At 47.5% G+C, this 22,437-nt stretch overlaps 2 protein-coding genes across 2 annotated transcripts; both read left to right on the top strand.

Annotated features, from left to right (window-relative positions):
* Positions 1–4,837: 4,837 nt before the first annotated feature.
* LOC135561430 (protein bassoon-like) lies at positions 4,838–10,464 on the top strand. The gene is made up of 2 exons (XM_065003151.1): positions 4,838–5,953; positions 8,339–10,464. The coding sequence occupies exons 1-2, from the start codon at positions 4,901–4,903 to the stop codon at positions 10,460–10,462; spliced, it is 3,177 nt and encodes a 1,058-aa protein (XP_064859223.1). The 5' UTR covers positions 4,838–4,900; the 3' UTR covers positions 10,463–10,464.
* Positions 10,465–10,803: 339 nt separating this feature from the next.
* Positions 10,804–22,189, top strand: LOC115131736 (protein bassoon-like). The gene is made up of 6 exons (XM_029663690.2): positions 10,804–11,861; positions 13,456–13,570; positions 14,734–14,889; positions 15,354–15,409; positions 15,527–15,659; positions 18,743–22,189. The coding sequence occupies exons 1-4, from the start codon at positions 10,812–10,814 to the stop codon at positions 15,392–15,394; spliced, it is 1,362 nt and encodes a 453-aa protein (XP_029519550.2). The 5' UTR covers positions 10,804–10,811; the 3' UTR covers positions 15,395–15,409; positions 15,527–15,659; positions 18,743–22,189.
* The last annotated feature ends 248 nt before the right edge of the window (positions 22,190–22,437 follow it).

The following is a 22,437-nucleotide window of genomic DNA, read 5'->3' as shown; positions in this document are numbered from 1 at the left end:
ACCAAGGGGGTAGATGACAAAGACGATGAAGGTATGATGGCTTCCCAAGGAGGCCTGCGGCGGTTTAAGACCATTGAGCTGAACAACTCAGAGCATGACCTCAGAGAGCCAGAGCTGGAGATGGAGAGTCTGACTGGATCACCAGAGGAGCGGTCGAGGGGGGAGTATTCATCCACCCTTCCTGCCACAACTCCCAGTTACACATCTGGCACGTCCCCTACCTCCTTGTCCTCCATGGAGGATGACAGTGACAGCAGCCCCAGCCGCAGGCAGAGACTGGAGGAAGCCAAGCAGCAAAGGAAGGCTCGCCACCGCTCCCACGGCCCACTCCTGCCCACCATCGAGGACTCATCCGAGGAAGATGAGCTGAGAGAAGAAGAGGAGCTTCTGAGAGAGCAGGAGAAGATGAGAGATCTGGACCTGCAGAGGATCCGCAGTACAGCCAGGAAAACCAAGAGGGACAAAGAGGAGCTAAGGGCCCAGAGACGTAGAGAGAGATCCAAGACTCCCCCCAGCAACCTCTCGCCCATCGAGGATGCCTCCCCGACAGAGGAGTTGAGACAGGCAGCGGAGATGGAGGAGCTCCACAGATCCTCCTGCTCAGAGTATTCCCCTTCCATGGACTCAGAGGCAGAGAGCTTTGAAATGATGAGCTCCAAGCTCTACAAGTCAGGAAGCCACCACAACCTACCCACCTTCATGTCTCTCTACTCCCCCACTGAAAAACATACTGCCACTTCACCGTTGGACAAGACACTGAAAAGTGCAGAGGAGGTGTATGAAGAAATGATGAGGAAAGCAGAGATGCTGCAGCAGAGACAGCCAGGAAGGCCAGGCCAACAACAAGGAAGTCCGCAAAGGCAACCGGCTGGAGCACCTCAGCCTAGTAGCAAACAACATCTAGGCACTGGAGCACCTTTAACCCCTGGCTCCAGCCCCACACAAATCTCTGCACCTGTTTCCTTCTCCCCAAACGACCCACGTGGGGCTGGAAAAGGGGTCCCACCAGGAATCAGTGTGACACAGCATCTATCGAAAGAAACCCAAGACCGGATGAGGACGCAGACTGCCAAAATAGGGGGTGTTATCCCCCCAGTGGCTGGAAGACCAGGTCCTCAGGGACCAGCACAGGGGGCGCCTCCTCCTGACTCTGGAGCGCCCTCCTTCGCATCCTCCCTCTTCTCCTATTTCAAAGGCCCCAGTCCTCCTGTTTCCCCTTCCCTCTCTCCCTCACAGAGTCCCACTCATTCCCTGTCCCTACGACCTACAGGGCCTGGGGTGTCCCCACAAGATTCTCAGCCTGGCGCTGGTGGCGCAACCTCCCCAGTACCACCGCAACAACATGGAGCCCAGATGCCTCGAAAAACAGCATCGCCATGCCTTGCAAGACAACAGTCCTCCTCCGACTCACCAGTAATGGGGATAACGCTGGGCTCTAAGACCACCACCAGTCCTGCCAGGCCTCTGACTGTAAACTCCTCCACTTCTCCCCTGTCCTCGCCAACACAGGCTATCTGTCAACCCATGTATCAGCAATATATTCCTTCAAGCTCTCCAACGTCCCCACAAATGCATCTATCGCAACAATCCCCTCAACATGATTTACAGAGGCCCCAAAATGCAGAGAGGGTTAATATTGGTATAAGCATGACAATGACAACCACAGCTACCACATACAGTCGTGGGTCAATATCAATGGAAAATATCTCCCTATGTAGGATCTCTAATGTCCCAGGTACCTCTAGGGTCGTAGAGCAGGGCCAAATGCAAATGCGTCCGACTAGACCTGCATCAGTAGTGGACCTGAGAGCACCCATGAAGGCCGCCCCAATCATCATGACAGACCAGGGCATGGATCTAACATCTCTGGCAACTGATACAAGAAGGTATTCCCTCGATGCTGAACAACCCCACAACCATCACAAATCGGTGCAGCCACTGAATGCTGCCATGAACCTGAATGCACAAGAGCAGCCGCATGTTTCGGCATCCACTCCAACAACAGTCAGCGTCACCGTGGCAGCCTCCATGTTTATATCTCAGCCGAAGGGGCATCCAGTGATTTACGGAGATCCGCTGCAGAACCGTATGGACCTGGGGCAAGGCGTTGGATCAGCAATGTGTCTTACACAAACTAAGCCACCCATTACTGACCCGTCCATTCCTAAGATTGATGCGTGTCTGGAGGATCTGGGCATCCAGCAGCAGCAGCTCCAGATGCAGCAGCAGAAGCTCCTACAGCAACAACAGCTCCTTGAGCAGCAGCTCCAGCAGCACCAGCAGTCTTCCTTTGCTCGCTATAACCTAGCGAACCAGGTCCAGCCGCTGTTGCTGAAGAAAGACCTGGTGGTTAGCCAGACGAGCAGTGGCAGTGCCCAGCCTGTGGTCAGTGTGATTCCTAGAGTATCTCCCATGCCGCCCCAGCCAGCGTCTATAGTTCTACCTCCCTCTAACAATCATCATGACTATGGTCAGAGTGGGCTTGCCTTGGAGTTGAAGAACAAGCCCACAGTTATGAACCTGTCTACGGGAAAGCCCCATGTCATGATGGTCCAACTGGAAGATAGCAATGCGTCTCAGATGACCACTGTGACTCAGCTGGTCAAAGAGCCTCCTCCTCCCCAGGTCCTGGATCTCACTGGTGGACAGATACAGAAACCAGAGAACCAAGTGGCTTGTTGTGACGTTGTTTACAAGCTACCCTTTGCTGGTAGCTGTGCAGGTAACTTAACTCAGAAAAATTCTACCACTGAATCTTCCCAAGTCACTCTTCCACCCCCTGCCCCACACTACAGTGTAGGCCAGCAGAAACAACAACAACAGCCACAACAACAGCCACAACAACAACAACCACCACCTGGTAATAATGGCTACCAGGCAGAAAGCATGCAAGGAGCACCAGAGGAGCGTAAACCGATGCAGGGAGTCCCTCTATACCCTATACCCCTTGGAGGCAGGCTTCAACCTTCCATGTCTGACACCAACCTGCCTAATACAGGTCTTCAGTACTATCAGAGGACTGACCCTGGGGACCTGGCAGTGGATCTGAGCACCATGAATCAGGCCTACGAAGGAGGATATCTTGGCATGGGTGCACAATACGGATCCTACACAGACTTAAGTCATCAAGGAGATGTTGCAGGTCCTCCCTTGCCCCTGCGAAGGTACGGCTCCATGTCCAACATCAACCAAGACTATGGCTATGGTCAGGCAGTTTTACCGGACGCCAACCTGGCACAGTATAGTGCCACCACTGCCAGGGAGATCAGCCGAATGTGTGCAGCTCTGAACTCTATGGACCAGTTCGGTCAACGGTACAGCAACCCTGAGATGATGCAGTATGGTTCTGGAAGTGGAGCAGGGCCTGCAGCCAGGCTCAACCTACAGCAAAGCTTAGCATCAATCCGAGCCAACCTACTCTATGGCCCTGATGGGAGGCCCACTGCACACGGCCAAGCCCTAACCAATCTGATCAATGCCAGACAAGCAAGCATACGGGCCTTATATCCATCTGCAATGAGAGGAACTGACGGTATGACATATTCCACCATCAACACCCCAATAGCCTCTACCTTGCCAATAACCACCCAGCCCCCCTCTGTTCTGCAACCTATGCCACAAGGAATATACCGACCTTACCCTGCAGGCGTGACCGCTGTACCACTGGCGAGCCTCACCAGGTTGCCTCATATGACCCCAAAGATGCCTCTGTCCACACAGGGACATTACGGTTACCCTCCTCCCAACCAGTTTCCTACAACGGCTGGTGTTCCTGGAAGTGTACCTGCCACGAGCACCTCCACCCAAGAAGCTCCTGTCTACCTTGGGAAGCCTTCTGCAGCCGTCTCTGTGCACACGGCTGCAACCTTACCACTGGCCCAGCCAATTTCTCATATGGGTGGACAAACTACTGCAATGCCAATTCAGTCTGCAGTAGTCCCTGCAAATCAACAGACCCCCCAAACTCAAATCCAAGCGCAGAATGTTACGACACACCCCCATACTCAAACTCAAATGCAAGTCCAAATGCAGCAACAAATACAGTCCCAAATACAGCAACAAATACAGTCCCAAATACAGCAACAAATACAGTCCCAAATACAGCAACAAATGCAATCTCAAATGCAACAACAAATAGCAACTCAAACTCAAGCTTCATTTCTGACTCAAACCCAGTCCCAGCCTGTAACTCAGCCTGCTCCACAGGCTCTAGTGCAGCCCCATCTGCAGACCATTCGCCAGATTGCTTCTACTGCAGCAGCCAGCACCACCATCACCACTTCGGTCGACCCAGAGCTGGAGAAGGTAGAGGAGCGTTTGAGACAGCAACAGGAGCAGATGCTGCAGATGGAGCGAGAGCGCGTGGAGCTGGAGAAACTTCGGCAGATGCGCCTGCATGAGGAACTAGAGCGAGACCGCATGGAGCTCCAGAGGCACAGGGAGAAAGAACAAATGCTGGTGCAGCGCGAGATTCAGGAGCTGCAGACCATCAAACAGCATGTCCTGCATCAGCAACAATCAGAGAGGGAGACCCAGCTGGTCATGCAGAGGGAACAGCTATCCCAGCAGAGGATGCAACTGGACCAGATCCAGTCGCTACAGCAGCAGCTCCAGCAGCAGTTGGAGGAGCAGAAGAGGCAGAAGACTGCAGTGGTGGAGGCATCAGCTGCGGCCGCAGCAGCAGCCGCTGCATCTGCAGCAGCATCTGCTGCAGCCACTTCCACTCAAGGTGCCATACAAGGGGTAGTAGTCGGAGGAATAACCCCCCAAGGTGCCATACAAGGGGTAGTAGTCGGAGGAGGAGGAGGAGGAGGAAACTCCTCAAGGTTTCATCATCTGTGACCAGAGTGGTAGGGTGATTCAACAGGACGGCCAAAGTGTACAGTTCTGGCAACCTCACATGGAAGGGCAGGTGGTCCAAGCAATGGTGAACCAAAGGCCCATACCAAGCTCTGCCTCTGAGATGTCCTTGAAAAACAGTGAGAATCAGTTGGGGTCCAGGATCATGAAGAAGCAAAACTCTATGCCTCGTCTTAGGGATGGATCGGAGGAGGAGCTGGTGAGGAGGATTGCAGATAGCTGCGTGCAGACGGACGATGAAGAGGGTGAGGACAGGTACATGAACCGCAGGGGCAGGAGAACCAGGCGGATCGCCGACTGCAGCGTCCAGACTGACGACGAGGATCAGGCAGCTTGGGAGCAACCGGTTAGGCGCAGGAGATCACGCTTATCCAAACATTCAGACTCTAGCGGCGAGGTCAAATCCGATGGAACCGCCAAAGTGTCCTCCTCCAGCATAGCCATTCAGACCACCAACGACTCCTCATGCCAGACTGAGGCCGACCAGTTGGGCAGGATCTCACCTGCAATCCACATCACTGCGGCTGAGACAAATAAGGTGGAGCTGCTTCACTACATCTCTGCCCCAGAGAGAACCCATACGGGTGAGAGCTTGGCCTGTCAGACAGAACCGGAGGCCCAGTCTCAGGGGGTGGTGGCTCCTCAGCTCAGCGTCCCCACCACCATCAGCCCATATTCCACCTCTATGCAGATGGTGGGCTCCACCCCACCTCCTCCCCAAGGGGTGGCTAAGTTCGAAAGGAGGAAACCCGACCCTCTGGAAATCAACTACCAAAGCCAGCAGCAGAACGAGTCCCCGTCTCGCCAGCCTCCCAAGTCTCCCCAGGTGCTGTACTCCCCTGTGTCCCCGCTGTCGCCCCATCGGATGCTGGAAACCACCTTCGCCTCCCAGGAGAAGCTCAACAAGGCGCACGTCACGCCCCAGCAGAAAGCTTTCACTGCAGAGTCTCCTCAGCGTCACCAGAGCCTCCCCAGACCTATCAAGAGTGTGCAGCGCTCCATGTCGGACCCCAAACCCCTCAGCCCCACCCCAGAAGACCCTGCCAAGAACAGGTTCTCCCCTTACCATCAGCAGGCCCTCTCCAACAGTCAGGTATGTAATAAGTTACATTATTACTGTTTCTCTTTCACTTCAATAACTTACACATTAACAAAGAGTAAATCATAATGTGACCTGATATGAAAATAAATAGTTAGTGTAAGTTATTAAGGAAAGAACAAGACAGGAGACATTTTTTCATGACTATGCTATATACAGTAGAGAGCAGAGAAAGTACGTACTGAAGAGAGTGTGATACTGAATAGACTAGATAGTCTTGTGTGAGAGCACAGATGCATCACACAGGGTTTGGCATCGAAGGACGCGACAGAATGTTCTCAGGAGAGCAGCTGTCCATGCTAGGCACTAGGCAAGCTTTCCCTCTACTCCATTATACCATCCTCTCTCTTTCTCACTCCATAGCTTTCTCTGATATCCCTTTCTTTTTTCTCCTTTGCCTTTTCAGTCTGCTTTTTCTCTCCGTCTCTTCTCTCTCTCTCTCTCTCTCTCTCTCTCTCTCTCTCTCTCTCACTCACACACACACACACACACACACACACACATTCACACACACACACACACGCGTAAACACACCCCCTTCCTTTCTTTCTCCTTTATTCTTTCCCTGCTATATCTGGCAAAGCCCTTAGAAATGCCAGGGGGAGACATAATGTGAAGGCATCCTGGTACAGCCCTGCTGTCTTCCGGCATGTTAGCAGCTGTTCAAAGTAAAGTCAGATCCTTCTGTACTCAGTGTGAGGGCTGTCCGATGAACAGGCACACATAGGAATCATAAGAGGATTTTTACATATATTTATTGTTTTATTTGTGCTGGCCATACATCAACATTTGAATAAAATGACGTTCTCACGGATACTTAATACATTCACTATGGGTCTACACAACTCCTAAACTGTAAGTAGAAAGAAGAAATCTAGCCATGTTTGAATGTTTATCATTACTTTTAGTTTGTTGTTGGCATACGTTTTCTAGATAAGTGATCAGGATGAAGGACGTTTTTTAAATATTTTTTATGATAACGTGTATGACTATGTTATGATTAGAATCTTCTAATGCTCTAGAAATGATTCATATGAATTATTTATGCTGAGAATTGCTACCAAGTTGCCCATTCTCTCTCACTTAGACATCATTCTTCATGGTTGTAGCACTCATCTTTTGCAGAGTACATTTTAATAACAAACATATTATTTATGACGAAAGTATTGTTGAATGGACCCACACAAATCTAAACATATCATTTATACATTTTACCTTCATTTTACTGCAGTGAGCTAAATCAGGGTCACACAGAGTTTTCTTGGTAGTCTTAAACAAATCTACTGAAACAAAAGTATACACCTCACATGGTAATAGGCTTCAATTAAAGAAGACATCTGTACCATGTCAGATATAGAGAAATGTATTCAATTTTGAGTTTACATCCCAAAATTACACTTTATATATGTCACAGCAGACTGAAATATAACAAAAACTGTTTTTTTTTTTAAATAATGTTGATTATGAAATTATGACAAATATTAATAACATTCCACGCATGAGGCCACTAGGTCATTTTATTGCAGGAAAGGGCTACATTGATGCTAAACTAGTCTATAACATTGCCATTTTCTGAATTAAGCTATAGAAATGACAAAGTATCAAGGTATAATGATTAGAATATGGGAATCAAGGTATATTGATTAGAATAGGGGAATCAAGGTATATTGATTAGAATAGGGGAATCAAGGTATATTGATTAGAATAGGGGAATCAAGGTATAATGATTAGAATATGGGAATCAAGGTATATTGATTAGAATATGGGAATCAAGGTATATTGATTAGAATAGGGGAATCAAGGTATATTGATTAGAATAGGGGAATCAAGGTATATTGATTAGAATAGGGGAATCAAGGTATAATGAGAAGAATAGGGGAATCAAGGTATATTGATTAGAATAGGGGAATCAAGGTATATTGATTAGAATAGGGGAATCAAGGTATATTGATTAGAATAGGGGAATCAAGGTATATTGATTAGAATAGGGGAATCAAGGTATATTGATTAGAATAGGGGAATCAAGGTATATTGATTAGAATAGGGGAATCAAGGTATATTGATTAGAATAGGGGAATCAAGGTATATTGATTAGAATAGGGGAATCAAGGTATATTGATTAGAATAGGGGAATCAAGGTATATTTATTAGAATAGGGGAATCAAGGTATATTGATTAGAATAGGGGAATCAAGGTGTAATGAGAAGAATAGGGGAATCAAGGTATAATGATTAGAATAGGGGAATCAAGGTGTAATGAGAAGATTAGGGGACTGGACTAGAATCTTCTTTAGTGCAGTTAGTCTGATTTCCATGCAGGCATTCTGTTCAATGTTATGTGAGTGTTATCCTGATGGTGTTTCTCTGCCTCTCTCTCCAGATGGCCACCCTGCAGCAGCAGCAGAACTCTCTGATGAGAAAGGTGAAGAGGACCCTACCCAGCCCACCTCCAGAGGAGAGCCCTCTCCCCATCGTCACCCCAGCCATGTCCCACATGTACAGCAGCTCCCCGGGGATGCAGCCCCAGAGGGTGCTGCCCAGGCCTGCCCAGGGGGTCACCAAGGCCGGCCTGCTGAGCGAGCTGAAGGCCGTGGAGCAAGAGTCCACCAAGCTCCGCAAGCAGCAACAGGAGCTAGAGGACGAGGAGAAGGAGATTGACGCCAAGCTGCGGTACCTGGAACTAGGCATCCATCAGCGCAAGGAGACCCTGGTGAAGGAGAGGGAGAGGAGGGAGCTGGCCTACATGCGCTGCATGGGCGACGCCCGCGACTACATGTCAGACACCGAGCTCAATAACCTGAGGATGGTGGCAGCCACGGGAACGTTCGACGGTAATGGTCTGCTGACGAGGCCCAGCACGGCGCCGCTGAGCCAGTTCCCCAACGACCTCGGCCCAGCCTCCCAGTACCCGCCCACCTCCTCCTACATGGCCTATCAGTATCCACAGTGCCAGCCCACGCCCACACAGCAGCCAACCGCTGCTTACCAACAGATCGGTTTCCAGTCCCCTCAATACCCTATAGCCTCCCAGCCCCAGCCAGGCACCTTCCAGCCCCACCCACCCCAAGGCCCAGGCTACCAGACTCAGCCAAGCTACCCAGCCCATGGGGGCTACGGCCAGACTTCCTACCCGACAGACCTGGGCATGCAGCAGCATGGCCACCAGGGTTTCCAGCCTCCCAACCCCTCTATCCCGGGCCAGAACCTCCCCTACCCAGGCCAGAGCCCATATTCTGGCCAGGGCATGTCCTTCCTGCCGCAGGCTGAGATCCTCACGGTCCACCAGAGGCCTCATCAGACCTCCTTGGCTGACCTGGAACAGAAGTTGCCCACCAACTACGAGGTGATCAGTAACCCTGCTGTGTCGGTGGCCACATCAGCTCCAGACACCGGCTTTGGCTCAGTCTATGCCTCCAACACCATGCCCAATGCCTATGGGCAGTACCGCCCCCCGGAGCCAGGCCTGACACACGGTGTGGATAGCCCCACGTCGTCCTACGCTGCAGACGGCCTCTACACCGCAAACCTGGAGCAGAACATCCCCAGGAACTATGTCATGATCGACGACATCAGCGAGCTGACCAAAGAGAACACAGGCTCGTCTGTTGACGTTCTGGGACATCCTGTTGCAGGACGCTATGGTGAGAATGGCCCTGCGCACCCAACTGGCTATGGCAATGAGCCTGTGGACCCGTACATGTCTGCAGGCCCCACAGGCTACCACCAGCAGGGCTCTGTGGACCCCCGGACCAGCACCACTATAGGTGGTGGGGGATCTTCTTATTACTATGACGACTATAATAAACACCCCAGCACAACACGACCGGGGACCCAGAAACACCCATCCAAGAACCTGGCTCCCGCAGTTGTCTCCTCCGGTAAGCGCAGCAAGCACAGAAAGCAGGGCATGGAGCAGAAGATCTCCAAGTTCTCCCCCATCGAGGAGGCACGGGACGTGGAGTCCGACCTGGCCTCTTACACCATGACCACCTCCACCGGCGGCAGCTGCACTGTGGTGTCTCGGTCCGGGGTGAAGAAGAGCGGCTATGACCAGCGGAAGTACTATGGTGGCCACCCGGGAAGCCGGGAAGCCCTGGAAGAAGAGGACCGGATGTACGGCTCGGGGAGGTCCCGGTCTACTGGCTATGGCATGGACAAGATCTCCTCCAGGGACTCCTCCAGGAGCAAGTCCTACGAGAGGGAAGCCATGGAGCGGTCTCAGAGAGGCGGTGGTGGACGGCCCGGACTGCGCACCCATAACTCAGAGGAGGAGAGCCCACTCAGCCCCGTGGGGAAGCCTGTGGGGGTCGGACGAGGTGGCACAGGGGTACCAGTGGACCCCCATGACGTGAGGAACCAGTATGGCTCCAGCCACTCCCTGCCGGATGTCCAGGACCACCACATGAAGGACCTGCCCAGGAGCCACGTGTACAAGCCAGATGACCCATATCTCGTAGACGATCAGCACGCTGCTGTGTCGGACAGTGAAGGTAACTGGTGCTGAATGCCACTAACTGCCTGACCTCCTCTGTCTTTCTGTCTGCTGGAAATAGTCTGCATGCCAAGATTCTTCAGAGTAGCATGATGGCTTCTTCTGTTTTGTGACTGTGAATGTTGTGCCCAATGCATGAAACCGCATATGCCTGTTTTCTTTTTTTCGTTTTGCCTGCTGAAACATTTTCTTTTTTGTGATTTTGTTGTTTGCTGTTTTTTGTTTGACTTTGAAAGACTTTCCATGTTTTTGAGACTTTGGGCCCGTCTTTTTGTTTTTCGTCTGCGTGGCTTCAGTTCAGACTGTATGTCTCTCTCTCCTTGTCCTCTCTACACATCATTAAGCAAAAGTAAACTGACTGATGATAATCTTTGTTGTTCAAAAAGCCTATCATCTGGGTCAGGAGGAGACAGACTGGTTTGAGAAGCCAAGGGAGGCTCGCTCCAACCGCTCCAGACACCATGGGAGCGCAGGGCACATCTCCACTGGTAGACAACAGACCGGCGCCAACGTGAAGCACACCTACCATGACTATGATGAGCCTCCTGAAGAACAGGACCTGTGGCCTCAGGACGAGTACAACAACCAACCTCGCCACCCCTCGTCCACCTCATCATCCCGCGACCACCGTGGTCACCAAGGCAGCAGCGGCGGCAGCTCGGGGAGGCATTCCTCTTCCCGCCACTCCGGCGAGGAGCCTCGGACGTCCAGCCGCTCCTCCAGAACACACCCCAAAGACCAATCCGCCCGCTCTGAGGGCCGTGGATCCTCCTCCACCCAGAAGAGGGGAGGCTCGGAACCACGCTCCTCCCGGGATGGCTACCGGGACCGGGACTCTGGAGACTACTCCTCTCGTGACCCGGCCTCCGGCCACCACCGCGAGGGCACCAGTGGCAGGGGTCAGAAGCCGCCAGGCTCGTCCTCCAGGAGACAGGAAGGGGTTCCTTCTGCAGGGGCCAAGCAGGGTCTGGGGCAACAGCCCCAGGGGGGTCCAGGCGGGCAGCAGCAACAGCCCCAGGGGAGTCCAGGCGGGCAGCAGCAACAGCCCCAGGGGGGTCCAGGCGGGCAGCAGCAACAGCCCCAGGGGGGTCCAGGCGGGCAGCAACAACAGCCCCAGGGGGGTCCAGGCGGGCAGCAGCAACAGCCCCTGTCAGGCAGACAACCTGGATCCCAAGGGCCAGACGGGGGCCAACCGGCCCAGCAGCAGCAACGTACCCAGCAGCAGCAGCCTCCACAGCAGAGCCAGCCTTCCCAGACCATAGCCGGGGGCCCTCAGGCCACTCCAGTCACTGCAGGCCCAGGACCCATAGCAGGACCAGGGCCGGCACAACAGCAGGCTAAACCTGGCCAGACTCCGGCACAAGGCCGGCAGCCAGCCGGACCTACCGCAGGCCAGCCAACAACCACAGCCGTGAGTACACCTGAGATGGGTTTGGTATTTCAAGATAAATTGAATTGTGTATCCTGGCAATACTCATGAAATTACTGGGCCTATGTCATTTTCCCCTCTTATTTGTCACTTCTTGGTGTCGTGTCTTTGGTTATGCCGGATTAAGTGATATGACATGCTATTCTATAAAATAATTTCTCCGTAATTAATATAACCTGATTGAGCTAATCATGTAAATGTAATTAACTAGAGAGTCGGGCACCACAAAATAATATTTATAGAGCTGTTATCTTCTGAATAAACTCTTAAAGACCTAGTAATATTTTACATCAATAGCAGTCAATATTAATTGTCATCTTAATTCAGTCTCATCTGAAAGTTGTAAATTCTTGGTTATCTGCACGAACCCTGGCTAACAAGTTGAATCAGCAATACAAAATTGGGTTTAATTATTTATTTACTAAATACCTAACTAATCACACAGAATTACACATACACATAATTAAATCATAACTTGATTACAAATTACGTCATAAAGGAAAACGTCCCTAGCGGGCAGAACAGATATGACAGCTTGTTACACAAATGAAAAGGGCTGAATTTGAGTGATAGAGCGGGAAGACTGAGGGACACAGGGAGAAGCTGTGCTATTGTAAATACAGTATCTGATGCATTCTAAATTACTGCCCATTTGGAAAAGGAAAATGCAATAAATATTTACTCTGAGCTGCGCTTCGGTAGGTTGGTGGTAGATGGAAGGCCGTGTTGCCAAACCGAGTCCTTTGAAGAATGTCTCTGGTTGTCAATTGGATACGCTTTAGTAAAGTCCTTGGGTGATAGACGGGATACTCTGTCTGTTCCTTCCTAACCCTCGTTGCATCTGCTGTTGCTAACTCAACGGCTAGGAGGTATCACTTCTGTAGTGAGTAAGAGTTAAAAGTTCATACCATTCGCAACCAAAGCTCACGCTGATTTTGGCTTCGTTCTATAGTTATTATCTGAACCATTCTGACATAGGACCGTCGTCCTACATCCTCGGAACAGGAGGTTATATTGTCGTCAAGGGCTTATATAGGAAGGGAGAGGAGGGCGTGTTTGAAAAGTTTTATAGCCCATGTCCCTTCACAGGGGCGGGCCACTGATAGGGCTCTGCTCAATCTTATGAAAACCCAAATCTCACATTTTAGAAGCTAAAATCACATTTCATCTCATCATGAATAATTTCATATTCAAACATTTAAATTGAACAACAATTCCATGTGAATCCGATAACTCTGATGTGTAGACTTTCCACTGTAGAGTTTGTCCTCTTATCATTGATGAGAATGTCTCAGATGACAACCGAACTGACATCATATTCATTAAGTACCACCGCATATGTTCCATTGGTCGGATTACCAAAATAAAGTTAATTTCCCCCCACCTTCTGATGTTCCCAGAATCTCTATGTTAACCAAGGGTTTTGCAAATGTAACCTCAGTAGGGTAGAGAGAGGAAAAAGGGGGGAAGAGGTATTTATGACTGTCATAAACCTACCCCCCAGGCCAACGTCATGACATTGGTGAACAGCTGGACAGTAACAATTTTGTTCCCCACTCTTTCTGTTCTGCAAAAGGTGACTTCTGCCACACCTGCAGCAGCTATTGGGGGGATGAAACCTGCAGCAACGATTGGGGGGGCAGCAGCAGCACAGCCACCCAAGACAGCTACACCACCCCTCACAGGCATCGGTGAGACTGACACCTCCCTCGCAGTCTAACACCTCATTAATACATTACTGTCTTTAGACTCTCTCAAACCAAAACAGAGAATGACATACTACCCAAACAGAGAATGACATGCTACCCAAACAGAGAATGACATACTACCTAAACAGAGAATGACATGCTACCCAAACAGAAATGACATGCTACCCAAACAGACATGACATACTACCCAAACAGAGAATGACATGCTACCCAAACAGAAATGACATGCTACCCAAACAGAGAATGACATACTACCTAAACAGAGAATGACATGCTACCCAAACAGACATGACATACTACCTAAACAGAGAATGACATGCTACCCAAACAGACATGACATGCTACCTAAACAGAGAATAACATGCTACCCAAACAGAGAATGACATGCTACCCAAACAGAGAATGACATGCTACCCAAACAGAGACTGGCGTGCTACCCAAACAGAGACTGGCGTGCTACCCAAACAGAGACTGGCGTGCTACCCAAACAGAGACTGGCGTGCTACCCAAACAAAGACTGGCGTGCTACCCAAACAGAGACTGGCGTGCTACCCAAACAGAGACTGGCGTGCTACCCAAACAGAGACTGGCGTGCTACCCAAACAGAGACTGGCGTGCTACCCAAACAGAGACTGGCGTGCTACCCAAACAGAGACTGGCGTGCTACCCAAACAGAGAACGACGACGTGCTACCCAAACAGAGAACGACGACGTGCTACCCAAACAGAGAACGACGACGTGCTACCCAAACAGAGAACGACGACGTGCTACCCAAACAGAGAACGACGACGTGCTACCCAAACAGAGAACGACGACGTGCTACCCAAACAGAGAACGACGACGTGCTACCCAAACAGAGAACGACATGCTACCCAAACTGAGAACGACATGCTACCCAAACAGAGAACGACATGCTACCCAAACAGAGAACGACATGCTACCCAAACAGAGAACGACATGCTACCCAAACAGAGAACGACATGCTACCCAAACAGAGAACGACATGCTACCCAAACAGAGAACGACATGCTACCTAAACAGAGAACGACATGCTACCCAAACAGAGAACGACATACTACTCAAACAGAAAAGTATATACTACCCAAACAGTGCCATCTGATAGTGCGGTTGTTGTTCCTCTGCAGGCTCTAAAGCAACCCCCCCTGGAGGGATAGGTAGCCGGCCTGGTGGGATCGGCATTGCAGTGGCAGGTCAGCCCCCAGCAGAGGGCGTCAACGTTCTCACCAATATCCTGGGAGGGGCGGGAGGCGCAGCTGAACAGGCGGGGAAACTGGGAGATGGTAAAGCCCTGAGAACCTGAACACTGGGAATGGCACCCTATTTCCATATAGGGCACTACCTATGGATCCTGATCAAAAGAAGTGCACCATATAGGGAGTAGGGTGCCATTTGGGACGCATACAGAGTCTGATGTGGAAGGAATTACTGTTTAACAATTACTTTTCTTCTGTATGGGGTGCGTGTGTGACAGTCGTTGATGTTCTTTCTTAGTGATAGAACATAATACAAAATGGACCCTTTATTTTATATACACCCCTTCTACACAATATTCTGTGAAAAGTACTAATATATTAACGTTCTATACTGTACTAAATATGATATTCTGTGAAAATGACTAATGTCCTAACGTTCTATACTGTACTAAATATGATATTCTGTGAAAAGGACTCATGTCCTAACTTTCTATACTGTACTAAATATTTTTTCCCTCTCACCCCATCTATTCTCTATCTCTTTTACACAGCTATTTCTGGCCTCGGGAAGAAGTTCACTTCATTTTGGTGAATGGAAGAAAGGAGGGTAAATGCAATGGATTTCTTTGTGATTTTTCATAGATGTAAGGTTGAAGTAGTTGACACTTTGTTTGTGTGTTGTGGAAGTCCCAGGTGTGAGGGGAAGCTTGTGTTTGTCTTGCAGGGTATGAGGAGTTACGATGGAGGGGGATTGGAGGCTTGGTACTAGAAAAATCTATGAAACTGTTTTCCGCATTTTATACATTTCACTATCACAATGAAGCGGAGAAGGAGGAGGAGGGTACCTGAGTGCATCAGTGAGTATCTCATGAAATGAATACATGTCTTTACACATTGGACACATTGGGGGGCGGTGTGTCTTGTCGTTGGAGAAAAATGTTGACCATATTTGTGATAATCTGCACTTTACTCTTCATATTTTCATGATGTATATGAGTGTAGATTAAATATTTAAATAGCGTTCATCTTTTTCGAAGTTAAATGCTCACCCCTCAAAGTATTAATACTATCATCAATAGTTAAGTTTAATGCAGTTAAGGATACAGAGGTTGCATCTTCAATGTGCCATTTGGTGCCATTTGGGCAACAGCCCCACACTGAGGTGGATGAATGGATGAAGCGTTGTAGCAGATTGATATTTGCATAGATTAATATAGATCCATGTCTGCATCATGTAGAAGCATGAGTAGCCAATGGAGGGCCTCCCGGGTGGCGCAGTGGTCTAAGGCACTGCATCGCTGTGCCACCAGAGGTGCATGGGGCGACGCACAATTGTCCCAGCGTCGTCCTGGTTAGGGAGGGTTTGGCCGGCAGGTATATCCTTGTCTCATCGCGCACTAGCAACTCCTGTTGCGGGCCAGGCGCAGTGCACGCTGACCAGTCGCCAGGTGTACAGTGTTTCCTCCGACACATTGGTGCGGCTGGCTTCCGGGTTGGATGTGCGTTGGGTCAAAAAGTAGTGCGGCTAGGTTGGGTTGTGTTTCGGAGGACGCATGGCTTTCGATCTTCGCCTCTCCCGAGTCCGTACGGGAGTTGCAGCAATGAGACAAGACTGTAACTACTACCAATTGGATACCATGAAATTGGGTAGAAAAAATCAAATTAGCCAATGGATAAGCAGACTAGCCGTGGGATTACATGCACACTCACACACGCGCACGCACGCACGCACACACACAAACTGGGGCCCACAGAATGATGACTCAATACACTATAAAAAATCCCTCATTACATTGTAGAATGGGCTAACACAGAAAGCAGCACAGTTAAATTGTTTTCTAAACACAACAGATTTGAATGCATTTTTATTGGGACTCCATTTAAAACACATCATGCCTGTCACATGATGCTATTTGGGCCCCGCTTTCTACCTATGAACACTACTGTGTCTGTCATTGTGCTAGTGCAGTTATTATAGGGTCTGCCTAGGTTGGGTTGACTCTTTGTTTGATATCATAGGCCATGACGCCGGGTTCCTCACATCTCTAGTGTGTGTGAAGGGGGTGAGGGGATGTGTGTGGTAGGGGTGAGAGATCCAGTGCAGGGATCTAGAGATAAAACCTTCTCAGTGCCTCTCTGACCAACAGGTAAGCCTACTCAGCCCTGAGGATTACTGACAATCCCAGCAGGGCTCTGATTGGCTGCCACCGCCCTGGTGGAGGGGCTTGGGACATAGTGACATGTAGTGGAACTGGAAGCACTCACCGTGGCCGTCTTGGGACCGTTGTGAGGTCTTAGATAGGGGATGTGGTCTGTTTTAATGAGGTGTCGGCTCGTGGTGGATGTGGCCTATTGCTATACAGTCACAGGAGGTATAGTGTATCTAGTCTGTGACGAGAAGGTTACAGAACTCAGTAAATTAGCTACAGTACAGTCAAACCTTTCTAATCAGTCATATTGCAGAGATTGTATTTATAGCCCTATTTTAAAATGCAGAGCTTTCAAAGTTTAGATGCTGTACTACATTGATCTCATATCAATATTACTTTTTTTAAGAAAACATTTATTATAGAGAATTTTCACAGAATTGACTGGGATATGGGTGTGGGATTGGTTCCCATGGTAATTACAGCCTGGCACTAGGGTGTTGGCCACTGGGTAACCCTCCAGGGTGCATAATCTCTGGCTCAGTGGTTCTTTTCTCTCTCTCAATATCTCTTTCTTTTTTTATCAGTCTCTATTTCTATTTCTCGCTCTCTATCCCTGTCTCTTTCTCCTTCTCTCTCTAGGGAATTCTGCTCTGCTGAGCCATGTGTAAGGAATGAGAATGGAATTGTGTGTGTCCTTGTGTCTCTGTGTGTAGGTGTGTGTGCACATGTAGGTAGTTATCCCTCAAGCAGTACAGTACTACAGCTCTCCTCTTCCCCCTGTAGGTGTAATCATGTCCTGAAATCTTTCAGCACTAACTATGAGACAATAATGCACACATTTTACAGTCAAATCAAATTGTATTTGTCACATACACATGGTTAGCAGATGTTAGTGCGAGTGTAGCGAAATGCTTGTGCTTCTAGTTCCGACAATGCAGTAATAACCAACAAGTAATCTAGCTAACAATTCCAAAACTACTACCTTATAGACACAAGTGTAAGGGGATAAAGAATATGTACATAAAGATATATGAATGAGTGATGGTACAGAGCGGCATGGGCAAGATACAGTAGATGGTATTGAGTGCAGTATATACATATGAGATGAGTATGTAAACAAAGTGGCATAGTTAAAGTGGCTAGTGATACATGTATTACATAAGGATGCAGTAGATGATATAGAGTACAGTATATACGTATACATATGAGATTAATAATGTAGGGTATGTAAACATTATATTAGGTAGCATTGTTTAAAGTGGCTAGTGATATATTTTACATCATTTCCCATCAATTCCCATTATTAAACTGGAGTTGAGTCAGTGTGTTGGCAGCAGCCACTCAATGTTAGTGGTGGCTGCTTAACAGTCTGATGGCCTTGAGATAGAAGCTGTTTTTCAGTCTCTCGGTCCCAGCTTTGATGCACCTGTACTGACCTCGCCTTCTGGATGATAGCGGGGTGAACAGGCAGTTGCTCGGGTGGTTGCTGTCCTTGATGATCTTTATGGCCTTCCTGTGACATCGGGTGGTGTAGGTGTCCTGGAGGGCAGGTAGTTTGCCCCCGGTGATGCGTTATGCAGACCTCTGTCTCTGTGTACTGTATTTTGTCATATTATTCAAATGTCTGTGACATTGGATCCTAATGCAACACATACCGTATAAATTCTGTGTATATTGATCTCGTAGGGTTTTAAAATTCCGGTAACTTTCCCAAAATCCCCAGGTTTTACTAAATTCAGTAAAAATTATCTCTAGGTGAGAGACACCAAACTTTGACTTCATGTTTTCAGATGCACCAGCAGAATGCCAACGAGAGCCTACCTCACAGCTCCCGTAGGAGAGGGAATGAAGATACAATCCTGTCTGTCTCACCTCCCTGTTTGTCTCTCTGCTTACTGAGAGAAATAACACCTGATCCAGGAACAGAACAGGGAGCTGTCACACCGTAGGCTTGGCTTCCGCATCACTCAGCTCAGAAGGACAACAACGGAGGATGCTGCTTCTTCACCTAAATCTCTGTCATCTTGGAGAGCACACTGAGTTTCATCAGAGCTCTCCCATCACTTGCTGTGGTTCTGTGATTGTAAGACAAGGCCAGATGGGAGCCATTGTAGAAGGAAATGTCACATCTGGTCAAAAGTAGTGCACTATATAGGGAATAGGGTGGCATTTGTAATGCAGACTCTGAGGAGTCCACATCTGACCAGAATCATTCACGACTCCACACTTTTGTGGTCAGAGGGCCTTATAACACCATCACCATTATAACACAGTGGAGGAGGGAGATAGATACACAGCTCATAGGTTTTACTAGTACCAAAGAGACCTCTGCCAACTATGACACTAACTACTACACTGGAGAAGGCAAGACAAACAAACGGCGACAGACAAACAAACAAACAATGCCCTGGTTATGAACCACTTGAATGCTTGGTTTCTATGATCTCTACATTCCAGGGAACGATGACCCTTTCTTTGAATGTGTTTTTATTTCTCCTCCACATGTTGTGATGATATGATGTCTACAGAATGCAACATGTACATGTGGACACTGGAATGCACGCACAATGATAATTAAAAAAGAAACCCATATCTTCTTAACACTTTTTCACCACTACGTCCAGAAGAGGGTTCACCAGACATTACTAGACGAGTAGGATAAAGAGAGGAGAAGCTACCAGTGTGCCCACCATAGAGTGTGAGATCCACACAGGAGAGAGGACCAGATGGAACGCAAGCAAGCGTGACCATGGCTGTCTTTTAGCCATCGCAAAGCCATCACTTGTCAATCCCAGAGCACTTTGGGATTTCTTTTTTTTTTTTATATATATATATAAAGTATTTTCATCTTGTTTAATTTCTTATCATTTTTGCCTGATATTATTCTGAAAAGAAGAGCCTTATTCGGTACATATTTTTTACTTGTATACCTCATATGTTTTGAAAAGTCCATGTCATACCTTTCTTAATTTCGTTTTGCACAACTGTATACTTTTGTATGTACATAAATCTATCGAGAACACTGATAATGTAAATGATTAATTTGTGTTTTTATTCATTTATATTCATGTGACTTCAATTTTTATGTTTTTGTTTGGTAAATCTATTTATATTTTATGGTCTATTGTTTTCTTATTTATTATCTTCCATTTGTTAATAATCTTCTGGTTGATTTAAAGCAATAGCATGCATAAAATGATATACAGCACATTGGTGTTAATGTTGTTTAAATTCATGGATGGGAATATCTGAAACATGTTGATAAACATCAGTAATATGTCAGAGAGAGTTGCACAACTACACATACACACCTAAATCTCTATGTTTACACTTACTCACACAGAGACATACATGCGATCAAGCAAACAAACACACATGCAGGAGTGGCTGGAAGCAATCATAATTAATGTTCTATGCAATGATTCATTTTGAAACTGGAACAGACAAAAAACAAAGTTTAATACCATAATGACCAATGTTACTCACTAGAATCCAACAACATTGTGAACTGAAAGATATCAAAAACCGTTATGAACATATTTGTACTTTGCTAATTGTATTTATGGATCTGAATATTTAACTATTGAATGTAGACTTTTATTTTCGTGGCATGTTTTATAGTACCCCATTACTCCCCATATGGGGGGACTTGTTGCCAAAGGGTTGACTGTGTAGACTGTCAGTCATGAATGTCCATCTTAATGCTTGAAGCATGATTTGCTTGGCTTTGTCCGGCTGTTTGTATGCTCTCATTCAGTCCTGGTGTGTGTGTGGCTTGACCAGGGCCCCACTGTGCCATGGCGTGTTCAGCTGTCCAGTCCGTGCTGCTTTACAAACCTGTGAGGCGGTTGGTCAGGAATTCTCATTATAAAATGTCATTCAGTGTGCGCATCGGCTGTCAGTATATAACCTGAAGGGTGGAGGATTCATTTCAGGTATCTGATTGGTTGATCAGACTGTACAACAAATAGAATGGTTCCTTATGTCTCTCTGCATTAGGAATGGCATCATGTAGTAATAGATTATGAGGGAAACAACTTGATGTGCTTTGAAGCCACTAAAAGTTGCATACAAAGAACAACATCAAGGTATCATTAGTAGTTGGAGGAACAAATGGGAGAAATCCTAACCTAAAAATCCTAACCTAGTCATGCATTGCATTTTAAGTTGAAGTTAGGATTCACACTTAAATGAACAGTCTAGAACTCAATCAGTGGACCACTGAACCTTCCATATCCAAGGCTAGTCTAGAGGGAATCTAGAGGGTACCACAGTACTGTCAATCAGGTCAGAGAAACACAACATTCTGCTGAGCCCAAGTCAATCATTCATCCAATCAGGGCATGTTATAATTAAAGCACAAGCCTGACTGGTATGTAAAGACAGAAATATAACACCAATAGCATATGTGTTATTGATTTCAAGGAGAGGTAAAACAAATGTGTTATCTCACGGTAATAATATAAATGAGAGTGCAGGATGAATCCAAAGAGGGACCTTGGTATAGATAGCTGCGAGCTCACCATCTTTACGGAGACGTTGTGGTTGATAAGAGAAGCATGAGACCAGACAGCCTTCACTGACTGTAGCTGTCCAAATGGACAGACAGACAGACACACAAACACACATTCTCACTGTAAATACAGATGGATTCTTCTGTACAGCGTTTGAGTTCATAGTACGGTCGTCTTGTGCATTCCCACACCGTACTTGCTGCCAACTTTTGTGCTTTTGTGTATAAAATAATATTTATTGTAATTAAATATCATGATTATGAATATAATGATGAAATGAGCATAGTGTATCTGGCTGGCTCGTATTGACTGTTGGCAACATTGGAATAAACTTGTATTCAGATACATATTCGGTCTGTGTAGAGTTTCTATACATATTGTGTCTGTAAAACAAGGAGAAATACCTACATGGTAAAAGTTTATCCAGGCGTTCTATTGTCATTCTATCGGGAGGTTTCAAAGTTGATGAGAAATGATCCATTTTTTAAAAAGAGATTGAAATAAGAGGAAAAAGCTAATTGAAAATGCAACAGAAAAAGTCTAACTCAAGTCATTCACTGTTGTAAGTGCAATGGGCGAAACGTCAGTTGTGTATCCATTGTGAAACCTTGTGTTCTATTCAGTGTATTCCTGTAAACAGATAGAGTAACATTTTGGTGCGTCATGTAATGTGATTAATGAAAATATTGACCCTGCAATTTCTTTCCAATCAGGAAAAATAATAAAGAGAAAATCAAGAATCTCTCGTAGTTATTTATTTGTCATCCACTGTACTGTTTCCTTGCTCTCTGCCTGTGTGAGGACAGGCGCCGGGAGACGAGAAGCAAGTACAGGGAGTGAACATTTAATTAACAATGGACAAGAAACAAACAAAGGCAGCGTCTGGACAGGGGAAAACACAACGACAATAATGCTGACACGGGGAACAAGCTGAGGAACAGACAGATATAGAAGGGGCAATCAACAAAGTG

The sequence above is a fragment of the Oncorhynchus nerka genome, linkage group LG2 (genome assembly GCF_034236695.1).
Source record: "Oncorhynchus nerka isolate Pitt River linkage group LG2, Oner_Uvic_2.0, whole genome shotgun sequence".
Lineage (NCBI taxonomy): Eukaryota > Metazoa > Chordata > Actinopteri > Salmoniformes > Salmonidae > Oncorhynchus > Oncorhynchus nerka.
The sequence above is the reverse complement of the archived record's forward strand: the minus strand, read 5'-3'. Positions and strand labels throughout refer to the sequence as shown.